Raw genomic sequence first — 17,067 nt, 5'->3', positions numbered from 1 at the left:
TTTCAATACAAGCAGAGCAAGATTCAAGATCCTCTGAGAGCCTTTAAAAAAAAATCTTAAAACCAGACATGTGTCATTACAGCCATTGTGGTTTCTGTCACAGTAGCCACCACTGCTGCTGATTGGAATAGAGGTTGTGGGGAAAGGAAATTATGGTTTCCAGTGAAAGTCAATGGGAATCTTCCAATCAGATAATTCTTAATTGAAAACCACCAGTTTTTAACAGGAATTTTTAAAAGAAGTTTCTTAGCGTTGGCATGGGGTTTTCAGTCAGAGTAGAAAGAGGCAGAAAGGAACCAAAGAACAGTTTGGTGTCTGAAGCACTTCCAGAGCACATCCAACATCCCTCTCCAGGCTAACCTGCAGCAATGTGACCATAAAGTTCTGCCTCAAGCACAGGCTGTTCTGGGGTGTCTTCCTTCTGCTTTCAAGTTAAAAAAAAAAAAGGAAAAATACAACAGAAGACTTTTGAACTCTTGCCATGACACCAAACTTTTTCCCTCTTTGCATCTGTTATGATTTTATAAAAAAATCTCCCATGCAAATGGTCGTCCAGCTCCCCTTGAATGAATCAGAAACCTCACTAATTAAAGGATACAGCCTAAATAAAAAGAGAACATACTTTGGGTCTGCACTATGAACACTTCAAGCCATTTTCCACCAAAGACTGTATATATGTTTACTCAAATAACCCATGCTATTCATGAGTAGACTTTTAAAAGACAGAGGCAAAAGCATTATTCCTGAAAGGATTGCTTTGTGATATAGGATCTATGATAAGGCCCAAAGGAAGCTTTTCTGGATGTGTTCCATCGCTTGATGTTCAGGAAACCATTTTGTATGACACAAAGGATTAGGAAAAATAAGCTGCATGACATTTATTTTGTAATTTTAACATTAATATCTGTAGAAACATTTTATTGTCAGTACAAAAGTTAACAGATTTTAATACTTATTTTACCCAATTAAAAAATTATTAAAAAAAAAAAAAAACCCAAAAAACAAAACAAACACACCACCACATTAAACAGTGAAATTTGCATTCATATTCCATGGCCATATCAATGTGAATGTTCTGAAAGTAAAAATACAAGATTCTGTAAAAAAGATGCAAACAACAGTGATATTCTAGCAGCGGCCAGTGCTACACCTACTGTTATGGAATGGTTCAGAAGGAAATACTGGAGTCAGCATGAATTAATCCCCTAAAAAGATGCTGATATTCCTATGGCAAGCTGTCATTATAAACAACTTCTCTCTTTTTAACTTAAGTTACAATAGAGGGATAAAGGCAAAAGATCCAGGCCAAAAGGTCTGGAACCTATTATCCAACTGAGGCAAGAGAATTGTAGATAATTTGATGCATGTGCAACTCAGGGTAGAAGCTCAGCTCCTTTTAGAGCAGTCTGTTCTGCTGTGCCTATAGATCAATCCATGTCTCTCCTTACTTTAAGAACCTTCTTCAAAATGTCCTTTATTTTCCTTTTTCTGTTTTTTTTTTTTGGAGTGGAACGACTCTGCTTTTTGGACCTTAAAGGAAAAAGACTTTCTTGTTAAAGGATTTGGTTGTGATAAGAATAATCAGCTGACACTGCAGTTTTTAAACACAAATAAATCAAAAGTTTAATTTCCCCAAATTAGTTATATACTGTAAATATTTCTTTTCTTAAAGATCTGAAAACTAGTAAAGTCTGAGCAATATATCTACTAGTCCTCTGTGCTGCCTGCATAGAAATGCCATTTAAATTACAAAAACACAACAACCCTATAAACGATTAACTGTTTTGTACATTACCAATTAGTTAATAAATTAATGATATACCATTTTCCCTGAAAGCAAAGTATTTTCCACCTTTGGATGGTGAAAATTAAGAAATTCTGTGTAAGAACAGCATTTAGCAAATAGCTGTTAAAAAAGAGACTAATTTGCTAGGTGGATTGGGACATCCATTTTTTAAATCAATACAAAAAATAATTCATTGTAAATATATATAATATATATTTATACATATTTTTGAATATATTTACATACATCCAGCACCTATATACTGCATTTGTGCTCTGTAAGTGTGTGCCAACATATATTTTCTCCAAATATTACAAAATAAACAAGAAAGGCAGACCCAGAGTTTGCCTCAAGTCCAACTGGTCCATTGTACAAACAAAGTCTGTTGCAGCTCACAGGAAGCCAGAAAATTGATAGCAATGGGTATCTAGACACAGCTCATAAACATTCTTCTTTCTTGGGAACATCTGAAAGCTGCAAGTGATGAGAATCTTTATGTAGATTTCCTCCAAATTGTTTTTTTTTTTCCTTTTTTCCTCTCTCTCTATTTTTTTTCTCCGCATCTCCTATGTACAAGCAGAAACATGAAGGTCCTGGAGGAAAGCTTTAGCTTTGCATACGGTAGGTAGCTTGGTGCTCTTGCCTCTTTTGCTCCTCTTTTCATGTTTTCACACTCCCGTTCATGTGCTGGTACTTGGGGAGACAAGGTTCGTAAGGCATCGGGTCTGGGGAGAACACGGAGTCGTCCCCCGAGGAACACGAGCTCCTCGTGTCGGGGTAGCTGGGTGAATACTGTTCCAGAGGCCCACTGAGGTCCAGATACTCCTGTGGCAAGAGGAATAAAACTAGTTTTTAGTCAGGGAGGAGAGCTGACAGTGAAATGTCACCGCTGCGCAGATTTTGGAAGAGGGCGGTTTGAGAATGACGCTCGCTCGCAGTGAATCAGCTGCGTTCAAAACTGCCTTGTTGCCTGAATACCTCATAAAACAAGGAGCTCGACTAGGGGAAGAAAAAACAAGCCAATAACACGGTATTTTCTGAACTCCAACATCACCAGCATTAGCTGTGTCAGTGGGAATAAACATGGCAACCACATCAAAAGAGGGCTTTTCACTCGCAATGATAAAAATGAAATTTCATCCTAAATAGAACCATTTTTCTTTAGCACATGGTAGTGATTTGGAGAGGGAAAGACGCTTCCAACTTTGTATGCCTTTGGTCACTTTGAATCTCTGTTTTATATTCTGTGATATTAAATTTGCGTTTCAACATGCAGTGGCATACGTGCAAAAAAGATCTGAAGGAAAAACAAAATCAAATTCACACGATTTGGGTTTTTGACACCACATATTTGTGTCTTGTGCATCCCAGAGTAGCCATGACCAAAGCAGTCATTAAAAAAGGAAATATCATCTGCTGAATCCAAGTTTTGGGTTAAGGCTCTTTTGCTAGAAACAACAGTTTTGGCAAGAGAATAAAGTTATTTTTCCCCTTGAAATGTTCCTTCTCTTTTAACTTCTAAAGGCAGCTGCATTCATTTAAATGCAATCTCTTCATTTGCTAAACCACAAGTCATGATCGCACTGACGAGTCGAGTCTTCCACCTCAGTCAGTATTTTATGCTGCTGTGCTTAGGTTTGGGGTAATTTAGTCCTTTGGCTAACATTCCTTTTTTTTAAGTCAGAGATTCAGTCATTACCATCTTAGAGTTTACAAATGGTCACCATTTTAAAAGGAGGGTGTGGTATGTTTTAAAATGCTGGAAAATTTAATAGGGACCAAAAGGAGGGAGTTTGGATCTATTGATTACTGACTATGTGGCTGCCCAGGCTCTTGAAAAATCCACGAGGGCAATCCTGTTACATATTTGTGGATTAGAAAATCAGCCCTATGTGAGCAGAAATAACCAGACATTTTCTAAATAGATAGAAGAAGAAAAGATCCCAGTCTCTGAAGAACCAGGACTTTCCCAGGGGCTATCAGATATGGCTCATCATATGAGAAGACTTGATGTAACTCAGATATTAATTCAGCCCTGAAGATAGGGCCCTTATCCAGTGTCAAGAGCCAGAGTCACACCAAGGGCCACAAGAACCAGCACCAGGTTGGTTTCTGGTGCTGACGAAGCACCACAGCCACGAGGCTGACTCCTGGTGACTTCTGCTCATGTGGGTCACAGAAACATGGGAATGGGCGTCTTTTGGGGAAAAAAACACAGCAAGAAAACACATTAACAACCCAACAAGCAATGATTCGACATGGTAAGGAGCGAGGTGTTACTATTTAAGCAGAAATCATTACTTGCACAAAAGCAGAAGAAATTATTGGCTACCCCAGCAAAATGAATTGTTGGGTAAACCAGACTGAGCCAGGGTTATTCTGGGGGGAAAGGGAGAGTGGGGAGAGGACAAGCAGAAGTGAGCCTGGAGGATCTGCACTTCAGGAAGACCATGCAGATTGCACAGAATCAGAGATCTCCAAAGGAGGAAAATGGGACACGTTGGAGCTCTCAGGAGGCACCGAGATGACGACAAGCGCTCGGGAACATGAAACGCGCTGCGAAGACAAGTGAAATGATTTGCTTTCTATGTCCAGGGTAAATAGGACAAAAGCAATAGCTGATGTTGAAAGATTAGAGATTAGGAAAACAAAGCAACAGGCTGTCCAGAGGCGATGCCGAAATACAGCAGTGGAGATGTGTGAGGACAAGTTACATAAACATCTGTCAGGAATGACAAACGTATAGTGGGCCCTGCCACAGGCCCATCAGATGGACTGGATGCGTTCCTAAGCTTTTTCCAGACGTTTTTTCCTATGATTCTAGTCTAAAGCAATTTACATAACCCTAAAGGCCTTTTCAGGTTAACTTTGAGATCATTCCAGGTCTATGAGCAGTACGGGGTTGGGAAGGCTCGACGGTTAAACACACGCAAGAAAGAAAGCAATATCCTTTCCCAGGCTTGGAATTGCAGCCCAGAACCTCCCTCTTGAATTTGCAAACACGTATCCAGTCCAAGCCACCCAGCACTCTGCAGTGGCAGCCAGCCCACCTCCAACTGGTCTTGTGAAATCATGTATGAATTAGGCAGGAGAAGATGCAGGGAGTACTGGAGGAGGTGAAAATGGTAACAGGACACAGGGCTACATCCATGGCTCCAGAGAGAGACCATATTCCTTCATATCTCGTCCTGAAGGTGCCACTCTTTTTAGAGAAAGCCTTAAAAACAGAACCCAGATAAATTTACAGCTGCTACTGAAGCCAAAGAATCTTTTTCAACCAGATCTGGGCAAATGATCATAAAAAATGCCACCTCTTTATTCAGGTTCTCCTGTCATCTCCATTGTGAAAAGGCTTTCCCAAAGCTGCTTCACAATCCATTTTTTATTTCTCTAACAATTCAAAAAAATTAGAACATAATAATGTTGAGGAGCCACATAGAGTGATTCAAATCTTTTTTTCTACAAAGAAGCAATAACAAATACCAAAATCTTGTTTTGAAATGGTCAAATCCAGTTGTTGCAACTTCCCTGTGTAACTGCTTTGTTCTTTTTTTGCTCCCATTAAGCATTTCATTTCTCATAAATAATAGGAGTTTGTAGAATATTTCTGGGACACCAAGTATTGTCTCTCAAAAGAAATTTCCACCAAAAGAATCAACATTTCCATCACTTGTGATTTTTTCAAAGGTGCACATGGTTCAGTGATAAGAGGACTGATTCCTGTGTGAATACCCTAATCAGTGTGTTCCTTGCTAAAACTAATAATATCTCAGACCTCTGAAAGAAAGCTCTTCAAATAAAACCTTCCTGCATTCACACAGCCCAACCTGAAGCAGTGCTAGGCAGGACCTTTGGATAATTGGATGGCTGTTTGCACATCCCCCGTGGGTCCTCATTCCCTCCACAGAGAGCTGTTGCAGTGAACCTAATTCACTCTCAGACACATCATCTGAAATCTGCCACTGACAGTTTCTCCTCTCCTGACCTACATAGCATGGCTGGGAGTCAAACTGAGCCAGCAAATGAGAACCACCAGAACTCCACACCCCTCCCTCACGTGCAATTCCTGCTGAAACACAAACACTGCCCCTCAACCTGCCACGTGCCTGTCCCTCGACACTAAAAGCATCCAGAGATGCAGCGAGAAATAAACAAAAACTCCTCAAAGATGTGCTTCTTTTTAGTTACATAATTCCAGGCACAATGGCAGGAGAGCCAGGATTTCATAGGATACATAGCTTAGCTGCGTGTAACCTCAGAGGACAATGACAAACAGAATAAGGAGTGAACTTGAGCGGGATTTCATAATTGAATAAATTCCATCTGTCCCCTGAACCATTTTTCCTGATCAGCAGCTTGTGGGGGGGAGACAATTTACCTACCTCATTAGTTGTGAGAGTGAGAATCCGATCCAAGTCCTCCACCAACTGTTTGAAAGTGGGTCTGTGAGAAGGCACAGCATGCCAGCAATCTCTCATCATCATATAGCTGGAAGAAACACACATTTGCTTGGCTTAATTAAAATCACACATCCTCCTCACAAACCTTTCTGTGCACAGTCAGTGCTGCCCTTCACAAGGAAAGCAGCAAGCACACACATGGGCCACTGAAAATCCCACTGAAATCCTAGCACTGCCTCACAGGGGCTTCCTACTCCTGTCTCTCCCTTGCTCAGTGTCTAAATTACCTTTTTGTGGGCCCAATTCTGTGGCCCAGCAACTTCAAAGGCATTAAATTACAATACTTTTAATATGTCAGGGATTGCAGTCTTTGTGAAGAGATTAAAATGCAAAAAATTTTAAATATAGTTAAGGTCTGTATTGGAATCTCTGAAATCACACTCCCCACACCACCAGGAGATAATGCTGTGTTAACACAGGAATTCCAGGTGTATTTTGCTCTGTATAAAAGCAGCCTGATGTACCTCACCTTTGATTAGTGGTATGTGCAACATTTATGAATTTCCATGTTAATAACATTAAAATCAAACAAATATGGGCGTAAAAACACTGACAGAGACTGGCTTGCAGATGATTTCTTCTTTCTGCAATAGGATCACAGCAGGGTGTGCAAAGAAGCATCCTCTGCCAAACATTTCCTGAAATCCTTCCCATACCTTTTCCTTACCCACCTACACCCTCACAAATACCCTGAATTTTAGAGTCAAGCAGCTCTGAAAGTGTTTGATTCTTCTGGGGGCATCACTAAACACATGAACTCAGTACAGCTGTGCCCTGCAGCCCTGGCACAGCAGGGCAGGGTCCTTACAGCTCGTTGGTGCAGTTGGCAGGTTTATCCATCCGGTGCCCTTCTTTAAGCAGCTTAAAAAGTTCCTCCACTGGGATTCCTGGGTAGGGTGACCCTCCTAAGGTGAAGATCTCCCACATTAACACACCAAATGACCAACTGCAAACCAAAGAGAAAACTGCATTAGTAGACCTGCCTGGAAGCAGAGATCCCATCCCTCCTAGAGGTGTTTCAGCCAGGTCTGCCTGCCCAGAGCAGGACAGGGATCTGGGACGTGCATCAGATGGAAGGACAGCATTTAGGATGGGGACTGACCCCAGCATGTTCCCAAATACCCTCTTTGCCTCTGTCTGCTGTGCTCTGAGCACCTGGGGGCTACTGCCCAGCACTGCATCTTCACAGCTTAATGACTTACAGAGCCCTCCCAGCTCAGCTGGGGTGCAATTATGTGGCAGGATATTTTGGAAAAAAGCAGACTGTTCAAAACAAAAATATTTTGCGTCACCCTGCCTTTCTTTTACTTTTTTTTCCCCCTCTCTTTTGTTGCTAACTTCTTCTGCTAGGAAATGAAGAGGGATAATTTTTAAGCCAGTTTTCTGCCTCATCCTGCCTGGCTGGCAAGCTGGGGCTCTGTGGCAGGCAGCTCTGCCAGGTGAGCACCAGCACAGAGCCTCAACTGGCTCCCCAGCTCCTCTGCAGCTCCCCCAGCTCTGCAGCACCGTGCTTTAGTAAACTGTTTGCACAAACTTACAATAATATTATCTTTAGCCATCTTCAAAGCCACCATGGGGCCAAGAGTCTCCAAGCCCCAGCTGAAATCCTCGTGTTCCCTGGCTGCTGAGGAGCTCAGGCTGACTCTCAGTCCCGAGCCAGTGAAGTGGTTTACTTCACAGTCACTTAAATATTTTGCCAAGATGTTATTTTAAAACACAAGTTTGATCCACCCTTAACCTGTGTATATAGTTTCCTTTGTAAATGATGTAGAGATTGCAGGAAATCAGCAAATGATTTTCTTAAGGAGAGAGCGGCTTGGAAACTGCACCCAGGTTAAAGAAAGAGGAGATAATTCTTATTTTCTCCATCCTGCCTTTTTCCTTTTTAACCCTGCACTGACTTGCCTAACCTTTGGCTCCTCTGTTGGGAAGCATCCAGCCCTTTACAGTTAATAGCTTTTCTTGGAGAAATAAAAAACAGAATCTTCATCTGTATTGCATAAGAAATAAATGTCTACTTCAAGCACATAGAACTGTAATAGGAAGCAGAATAAACCCTGAGCAGTTGCATCAGCCAGTGGCTCTGTGCACACATTAAAAGAGTTTTGAAGTGTCAGAGTCCAGTGATTTCCTATTACATGTGAAGTACTGCTGGGAAGCAACTCCACTTCTGAAAATCAGAGAAAACTTTTCCAGCGTACCCAGCCTACGTTTTATTGCACCCAATCTCAGCACAGATTTTTATAAGAAGTTTTCAGGAACTTTCTTTTTTTTCTCATTCTTTTCTCTCTCTCTCTCCTTTTATTTTTTTAAACCTGAAGGAAGTCCAGAGCATGTCAAAAGGCAAGCAAATTAGATAGACTCTTTGTAGCTGCACATCCGTAAATAAGTTCAAGGGGGGAAACTTCCGCAGTGACAGAAGGAGGTTAGCATTTTCCACCTTTCATGTGCTTTGAAGCTGGGCAGATTAGTAACAGAGCACTGGTTAGCAGTCTACCATAAAATCCTCACTTTCTAAGGGCAAGTCCTGTTCCATCTATTAATACGTGAAACAGAATGAAAACTCTTAAAGGTAAAGGACAACAGCAAAACATATATGAAATAACCCGAATTTTAACAAACACAAAGCAAAACAACCCCCCCTTCCCATGCCCAAAACCCCACTGAAATCAGGCCACTTACACATCACTTTGATGTGTGTAAACTCTGTCAAACAGAGCTTCTGGAGCCATCCACTTTACTGGAAGCCGTCCCTGTGAGTTTGGAGAGGAAGAAGAATTAAAATGGCAGCGATTTGCAGGATGATTTCTCTAAGAGCTGTCTGCTAAAGCAACCAGTAGATAATTTACCTTGAACATTTTCAGTGAGAGAACAGTAAGATGGGCTAAAGCACAGAGACTGTTATAAAAATGGATACAAGCACTGAAGATAAAATTAAAAGCAATTAAGAGTTCCCAAAAATTACCCAGATTGCTTGCAAGGAGAATGATAGGAATAATAATTTAATAAGCAGATTAAAACCAAAAGTATCATTCTGCTATGGCTCTTTAAAGATAAAAAACCCCACAATTAATAAACTTCTGAAAAACAAGCCTGCCTGCAAAAATGAATTGATTACTAAATCCAAAAATTTTGTTTTCCTATCCCAAAGCTCACAGTCAGAGCTGCCTGTTGCTTTGCACACACAGAGCTGGGAATTGCACTGGGTCTGAAATGAAGAATGTTCAATCCCCCCCAATGCTGCTGTATATTGTGGTTCTGGCTTCTGGAAGTAGGCAGATGTTACCATTAAAATGCCACTAATCACTTAGTGATTTTCACAAATAAGCCACTTAACATGATTGTTAATAAGAAGTCAGATTTATACAAATAAAATCTGTAGAACTCAATGAGTTCTGCACAGTTCCCATCAAAACCCAAGTGCAGCTCAGCAGGACCTTGAGAGATCCCCTGAGGAGGTGTCAGGAGCTCAAACCAGGTATCAATGCTCCATCCCAAATGTTTTATCTTCCTGATTTGGTACAGGCTAAGCAGCAAAACTGTGACAGTGTGGGGAGAAAAATAAATTTCCTCCATCTCCACTTTGAGATCACCATCACAACCTGTAACAAGCTAAATACAGGCAGAAGGCTGAATGTGACATCACCACAAGTAAACAGGATTTTTATTGTGCTTGTTGCTGGCATTGTTTGTATTTCAAGATCCTAGGCTGGGTGCTAAACCAGCTGGGATCAGCAGGAATATTTCCACTTATTATGACTGACTGGAGTCAGAAACACAATAAAAAAAAAAAAAAGGCTATTGTATTTTAGCATTTCTAATCCTCCAATATGCAGCCTCTTTGCTTATCTTTTTAACCAACTATCCCTGTAAGAGGAGACAGAAATGCTCATGTCCTTGATCCCTGTTTTTTTGTCTGGGATGAAAAGTGAGTCTGCTGTACAAGGAGCCCATTAACTTTACAACCACAGTTCTGAAATGAATCACTGAAAGAAACACTTGTTTCCAGAGATTAGAAAACCATCCACTTACATTAGTAGTCTTTTTATAATAATCTATATTGTTGATGTCTCTGGCTAAACCAAAGTCTGCTATTTTCATGACATTGTTTTCCGTTACCAAAACATTTCTTGCGGCCAAGTCTCGATGGATGCACTGGAAACAAAAAAAAGAAGAAAAAAAACAGCCCACTGAAATAAACTGCAGCAAAAGTGGAAGTGCTTCAACACCACAATTAAATCTCCTTTATAGATTTTAACCTAAATTTCCAGGTGGGAAAACCACACATTCACTACAAGCCTGTGAAATATGATTTTTCTTAATTATTGCAATCCATCCCCTCAGCTGGTGTTTCCAAGTTGAACAATGGCCCTAAGAAGTGTCTTAGAAAGCCCTGGTCTGCTTAAATCTTATATTTTTGCTAAGGCTGAAAGCTGGGTGGTGACCCAGGTTGTGCCAAGCATTTTGTGATGTACTCTCCTTTACATGTGCCCAGGTACAGGTATAGCAGTTTCATCAGAAATACTGTTAATGAACATTTTTATTGGGTGGCTTCTCTTAAATTATATTGTCTAAGCAGAGATAAAAGCTGACATCCAGTCTGAATCAGTGCAACTGTTTTTAATAGAAAAGACATTATTATAATTGTGAGCAGCATGTCTAGGGTGTGTATAATTATTTCAACCACAAGATGATAAAAATGCAATTATGAAAAGGAAAAGAAAAAAAAAACCCAAAACAATCAGGGTTTGACTGTTTTTAAGATAGTTTTGATACTGAAACTAAACCTATCACCTGCTGGGAGATGTTTCCTTCATGCCAGCATTATCCTGACACTGAGGGGACTCTGTGACTGCTCTGGGTGTTAGTCCTGTGTTCAAGTAGCTTTATTAGGGTTGATATAAGGTGGCAGTGAGGGCGTGGTAAGAAACACTGCACTTTGAATCCCAGCAGGGTATTTTATTTATTTTCAACTTAAATATATATTTTTTCCCTCCTCAGTTTTGGATAATTCTTGACATTGTATGTTTTATTTCAATATGTGCATAGACACACTACAAAAAGCTATGTAACAACCAGTATTTTTTCTTGCTCTTTCCTTGCCCCAGCAAAATGCTGAGATCTCTTATCCCATTTAATGGGTAAAATGAAGTTTCTGCTCCTCGCTGGGTTAGCAATGGGGAACTGCCAGGAAAAACCTGTTCCAGCAATGCCTTCAGGAGCAGCCAACAGTGCAGGATTTCTGCATCCCATCAGTCCTCTAACTCAGCATCAGCAGTGCTATGGTGGCAGAAACAACATGGGCCAAGCGCCCTACTTTTAAAATCATCCATCCAACCTCGGAAATGGGATACTGGTTCTAAGTACAACTGCCTGTAAGGCAAAAACTTCTTGTGAGGCAAAGGGTAAGTGAACAAACATCACCTTCACCATTTTCTTTATTGCAGTCTCAGTGAGCCCCTTTATTGGACTGAAATAACAAGAACACTGCCCTTCTCACAGCTCATGCATGATGGCAATACCACGAGAAGAGCAGCTCTCTTATTATTCCAGCTCAGAAAATGGATCCCTAAGGGGAGAGGAACGGGTGAAATACAAACAGAAGTGGTGGGGTATCTGGAGCACAGGAATGCACAGCTCTACTCTGTGCTGCCCCTGCTCTCCCTCTGCCTTGGGCAATGCCTCTCAATCTGCCCAGCTCAGCACAGCACCAGCCAAGTGCTTTTGCAAACACAAAAGGCTGCAGTGGCTCCTGGGAGTGTCCTACAGCAGCACTTCAGAGCTCCTCAGGAGGACACTTGCTCTCAAGATGGCTGATGAAAAGATTTATGTTTTCCTTCCACATCAGCTCTGTTTTCTTGGGACCTGGCTCGCTGCCAGGCAGGAGTTGCAATAATTTCAGAAAGAGATATCCTGAGGTGTGTCACCTAATCAATACCCCTGCTTTACTCCATTAGAAGAGTTGTGCCTTGCTGTCATGCACGTCACCCTGCTGAGCTAAGATTTACTGTTTCAAAACAAAAAGAATAAAAGCAAAATTAAACCTGGATTCCCTCTCTTCCCCACCTCTACAAGTGCAGAAAAAACAATAACAAAATCATGACTCCACACAACAGGAATGGAAGGTTACACTCAGCCCTGGTCTTTGGTAAAAACAGCTCCATACTTGGGAGTGGACATGACTGGAAATCTGTATAAATCCCACTAACCACTCCACACCCTGCAGGAAGTACTTATCATTGCTATCTGCTGCTCTGGTTTAGCCTTTGGGTCCAAACATCACCCAGGGTATCCAGGATGGCTCGTCCACTAAGCCACAGTATGTTTACAGAGTTAGTTATACAGGGCTACTTAAGGTTTCATAACTATGATTGAATCAAAATGCTGGTTAAAAAGAAATGTTTGAAGACAGGCTTTAGAAATAAATGTCTGGGGACACGACAGGATAAATAAATTCTTTCAACCAGCTCACTTTCCTGAAACACCAGTTTACAGTAAAGTGTATCATTTAAGTGACTAATACCCTCCACTTATTTCTGCCTCTTCTGCCCACTCTTTTGCCCTGCTGACTTGGGCCTTCTCAACCCTGCCTGTTGCTATTCTGTAAGCCCTTTCAGCCACTGAAATCATTTGTTTTACACCACGATGTGCAAAGATTTGGTTGGTTTGACTGGAAACAGGAGGCAAGCAGAGGCTGCTGCTCATGGGTGGAGTGATGTGAGTTGTGTAACCAAGTGACCACCTGTGCTCCTGGATTCAAACTGCAGATACATGCACAGTATTTACTTCAAATGACCCACTCTGGGCTTTATTTCAGCAATACTGCTAAACAAAGATGAAAAACCTTTGAAGTGCATGAATTTTCCCACTGATCTGCAGGGCTGTGGATTACACAACCTCCTTGAGGCAGCTCCCTCTCCCCAGCAAACTCCCGAACGCGGACGAGACGAGCGCAAAATCAAACTGAGAAAAAAAAAAAAGCTCTGCATTTGCTGATTTCCACCTACTTTTTGGGAAGCCAGGTACTCCATGCCTCGTGCCAGCTGGTAGGTGCAGGACACCAGGTCCTTGAATGTCATCTGCTCCTCGGGCACCCTGTTGATGTCGAAGGAGTACTCCATGCCGGGCGGGCGGCGCGCTCGCAGGTACTCCCGCAGGTTCCCCTTGGAAGCATATTCCACTATCACATACAAAGGACCTGGGCATGAAAAGAACCGTGGCAAAAGCAGGGTCAGGTACCAGGGTGAAGTGGTTTTTATGTAAAAAAAAGCTTTTAGTGTGCTATGATTAATTAAGCGAATCAATGAAATGGGAAAATGGCAAGCACCGCTTTAAAAAATAAAAGGTTTGGATATGGGGAAGTGATTACCCAAAGCTCCACAGCAGGAGTGGCAGAGCCACAATTAGTGCCTTAAAATACCTAAACCCTGCCCCAGTGCCTGTTCCTTTCAGACGATGCCATGTACTGAAAAACAAATATTTTCAATCAAAAAATAGCCTGAGATCTCCAAAGGAAAAGCACTTCTTAGTTGGTTTTTTTTTTTTTTTAAATTTCCAGAGCATTATGCCATTCTGCATCACTTTATGTAGCATAATTAGCTTTTCCAGGAGTGAAAGTACTCATTTCAAATTTGTGGGGTGCAAGTTCTCCTAAAGCAGGGCTGACAATGCAGAACAGCAGACTTGGGTAAAGGCCCTGCAAAAGGTCATTTGTTCCTTACAGCAAGGGATTAGAGAGTTTTCATATGATACAGGACCCTTTCTCATATTAAGGCTGCAACTATAATGAGAAACAGAAGTTAAAATATTGCTGTTAAGCTAAAGAAATACCTAAAAATCCTATCACGGCATGACTGCTTCCTTAAAACCTCTTGAAAAATTATGATTAATGAGACTTTCACAGACCTGTTGGAAAGTCCTGGTTTACTTTCTTTTCTCTACTCACCATCCTGGGTACAGGCTCCAAGAAGATTGATGATATTTTTATGCTTCCCAATCATCTTCATCATCTCCATCTCTGACACCAGGTCAGACAGGTCTTTTTCTGTGGCATCATCTGTAGAAGACACAGGTTCAGTTCATAAATTTTAGTGTGCCAGCCTGAGCTTCAGTAAGGCTCATCAGCTGGTGTAAAATATGTGTGGCTCAAAATGCAAAATACGGGATTTGTTTTCCAGTTTACACTGCACATCATATATTATGGGCTGCCAAAAAATAGTCTCAGCCTCTTTGGTGGACTCTTCAGTGTTATTATGTAAAGTGGCAGCACAGCAAGACCAGACATAAAAAAGCTGTCCTTAGCTATCAAACCTCCAATAACACTGCCTTTCCTGCAAACTAACCTTACAATTAAATTCAAAATAAATTGGTACCAACCACCTGGACTGAACGGGCTCAGATCTACACAAGGATAGCCTCTGACATGAAATAAACTGAAAGCAGAGAGACCCACACGATGCTAATACATCTCCTGGCTCCCAAATACTCAGTGCTCAGGATAAACAGGCTGTCAAGGGTGCAGATTTACACCCCAGACTGCTGAAGGCTGAGGTCAGCTATGTGCTCTTTGACCCGCCCCGCAACGATGACAGAGTTCAGATGCCACAAAAGAAAATTCTCTGGCTGAGAGCCGCCACACTGCCCGTTCTGATCCCTAATCACCCAATTTTCTTACCTTTCAACATCTTCACTGCCACGGTCACTGCTTCTTTTGGCCTGTCTTTGTCAATCCCCACTGCTTCAGCCATGACCACTTGGCCAAAGCAACCTTCTCCCAGGGGTTTGCCCAGCGTCAGCCTGGAGGTGCAAACAGCAGATTAACACACAGCATCTGCTGCAGGGGTGCAGCCAGTGAAATTCCAGGGCTAAATATAAAAACCTTTCAACTAAAAACCTTTCAACAACTTGCTGCAGCGTGAGGGAGGGGTTCATCATATGGAAGCAATAAGGGCCTGGGTGCGCGTCGGTTTCCGCGCGCGCCAGGGTGCATTTTCTGAGGGGTGGTGGAGTGAGCATCTCAGAAAGGCACAGCAGTCACCAAACCCAGCTTTTGAGCTCTCCTCAAGCCTTGTGGGGAGGTGCAGTGTGGAGGGGCAGAGCTTTGAAAGAGCATCAGAGCATGGCTGGAATTGGGGAGCAGCCAGCGTCTCCTGTCACTGTGACAGGGCTGGTCATCTTGGTGTCCACACTGACTGCAAGGAGGTGACGGTCAAGTTTCAGCCACAGAGGGTCCAGCACAGTGGCTCCTTCTTGGCTGCAGGCTCTTTACAGCCACAAGAGTCTTGGCTGAGGGGACCAGAAGGAGCCTCCTGCCTGCAGAGCCCAGGGTCTGCTCAGAGAGGGGAGGCAGAGACTGGGAAAAATAAACTTGGTTGTAATCACAGCACCGACATCAAACCCTCCTAAAAGGAGCAGTCACTAAGTGGGCTCAGCAGAATGCATTTTGTGGAGCATGTCCTTGGTTGCAAAACCTGCTAAGATCTAACAGACAGACCTAGAGATGTGGATCTCAGCTTCATGAGGAGAAAGAGATGAAATAAAAAAAGAAACTTGAAAGCCTCTGGGCAAAATCTTTTTGATTCCAGCCTAAGTGCTTAAGGGCTAGAGGCAGGCTCCTTTACTTGCAGAGAATACCTTGTGACATCCAGCAGCAGGAATCAGGGAGGATGCTCAGTGAGTGTGATGCTGATAATGTTATCCAACATAGGGGCCAGACTCAAGCATTTTTGTAAACAAATTTTTAAGGACTTGACTTTCCATGGTCAACAGGAAGATTTCACAGATATCACAAATGTTTGGACTCATTCTCAAACACATGGACACCTGTTTTCCACCATGAAGTACAGGGAGAGGCTGTCATGCCATCAGCAGCAAAGTTAGATGAGGGATAAGTGATTTGAAACCCTGCTTATCTGCTTGGGCAGGGGACAGAAGTGAGGTGGCTCCTCCTGAGGGCAGCCAGCTCACTCTGTGACATGTGGGCTCTGGCTTGGTGAGAATTCCTCGAGCTGTTTTGGGCTGGTTTCTAAAGCAAATGCAAGTTTTAAAAAGGTGCAAAGACTGAAGGGCAGCATATGCTATGCTGAGGTCACCCTGCCTTTTCTCCAGAGCTAAAAACTGAATTTAGGGTCTTGGCAGAGAACAAACATTTGCATTGGAAACTGGTTAATTTATGTGCTATTGCCCTGCTAGGACCAAAGTTACAAACCCCTCATTGTGTGCCTGCTGCCCCCCAGCCTAATAAACTGCCTCTAAATAGCCTCCTTTCATTGCAAATCTGCTCCCCCTACATTTGTGCTGAGCACTGGGTTTAAATGTTTAGCAACTCTAAAATTTTCCGCATTTAGCGGATCCCCCCAGGGCAGGGGCTGACAGGAGCACATATACAGACCCCCACTGTTGACCAGAATGCTGCAGGTGGCAATTACAGCCTTGTACTCTTGTTTTCAGCTAAACCAATCAAATAATTTCCAGAAGAGTTATCAGAAAGCTCAAAATGACAGTTTGTCTATTCAAAAGTTACACACCTGATCTTCCAGAGAGAACTGCCCATGATAAAAGGTGTTATTTTCTCCAAGTACCCTAAAGACTTCTTAAAGCTAGCACTAATTCTGATAAATAATCAAGTTCATAAAGGTTCTACCTTTGTTAACATTATCTCTCTTTTGCATGTCTTTTTCTATATTAAGGAATACGATTACAGTTTTAATTAGATTAGCCAAAGGTCATTTTGCCTGTTAGTCAACAGACTTTGAAGAAAATATTATGTAGCCATGTGAATTTGAATATATCAAAATTCAGCATGCTCTGCTTGAAACCCAA

The 17,067-nt window shown here is 42.1% G+C and overlaps 1 protein-coding gene across 9 annotated transcripts in view; it reads right to left on the bottom strand.

Annotated features, from left to right (window-relative positions):
* Positions 1-981: 981 nt before the first annotated feature.
* The window catches only part of FGFR2 (fibroblast growth factor receptor 2), an 81,276-nt gene continuing 65,190 nt past the window's right edge, over positions 982-17,067 (bottom strand). For all 9 annotated transcript variants that reach the window (XM_077182805.1, XM_077182806.1, XM_077182804.1 and 6 more), the window contains 8 exons: positions 14,921-15,042; positions 14,192-14,302; positions 13,254-13,444; positions 10,279-10,401; positions 8,929-8,999; positions 7,055-7,192; positions 6,169-6,274; positions 982-2,611 (listed from right to left, as the gene is read on the bottom strand). In XM_077182805.1, the coding sequence (XP_077038920.1) occupies positions 2,447-2,611; positions 6,169-6,274; positions 7,055-7,192; positions 8,929-8,999; positions 10,279-10,401; positions 13,254-13,444; positions 14,192-14,302; positions 14,921-15,042 (1,027 nt within the window). In that variant the 3' untranslated portion in view covers positions 982-2,446. The remainder of the gene's footprint in view (positions 2,612-6,168; positions 6,275-7,054; positions 7,193-8,928; positions 9,000-10,278; positions 10,402-13,253; positions 13,445-14,191; positions 14,303-14,920; positions 15,043-17,067) is intronic.

Source organism: Agelaius phoeniceus, chromosome 9 (assembly GCF_051311805.1).
Source record: "Agelaius phoeniceus isolate bAgePho1 chromosome 9, bAgePho1.hap1, whole genome shotgun sequence".
Classification (NCBI taxonomy): Eukaryota; Metazoa; Chordata; class Aves; order Passeriformes; family Icteridae; genus Agelaius; species Agelaius phoeniceus.
Note: the sequence above shows the minus strand (reverse complement) of the source record. Positions and strands in the feature narration are given on the sequence as shown.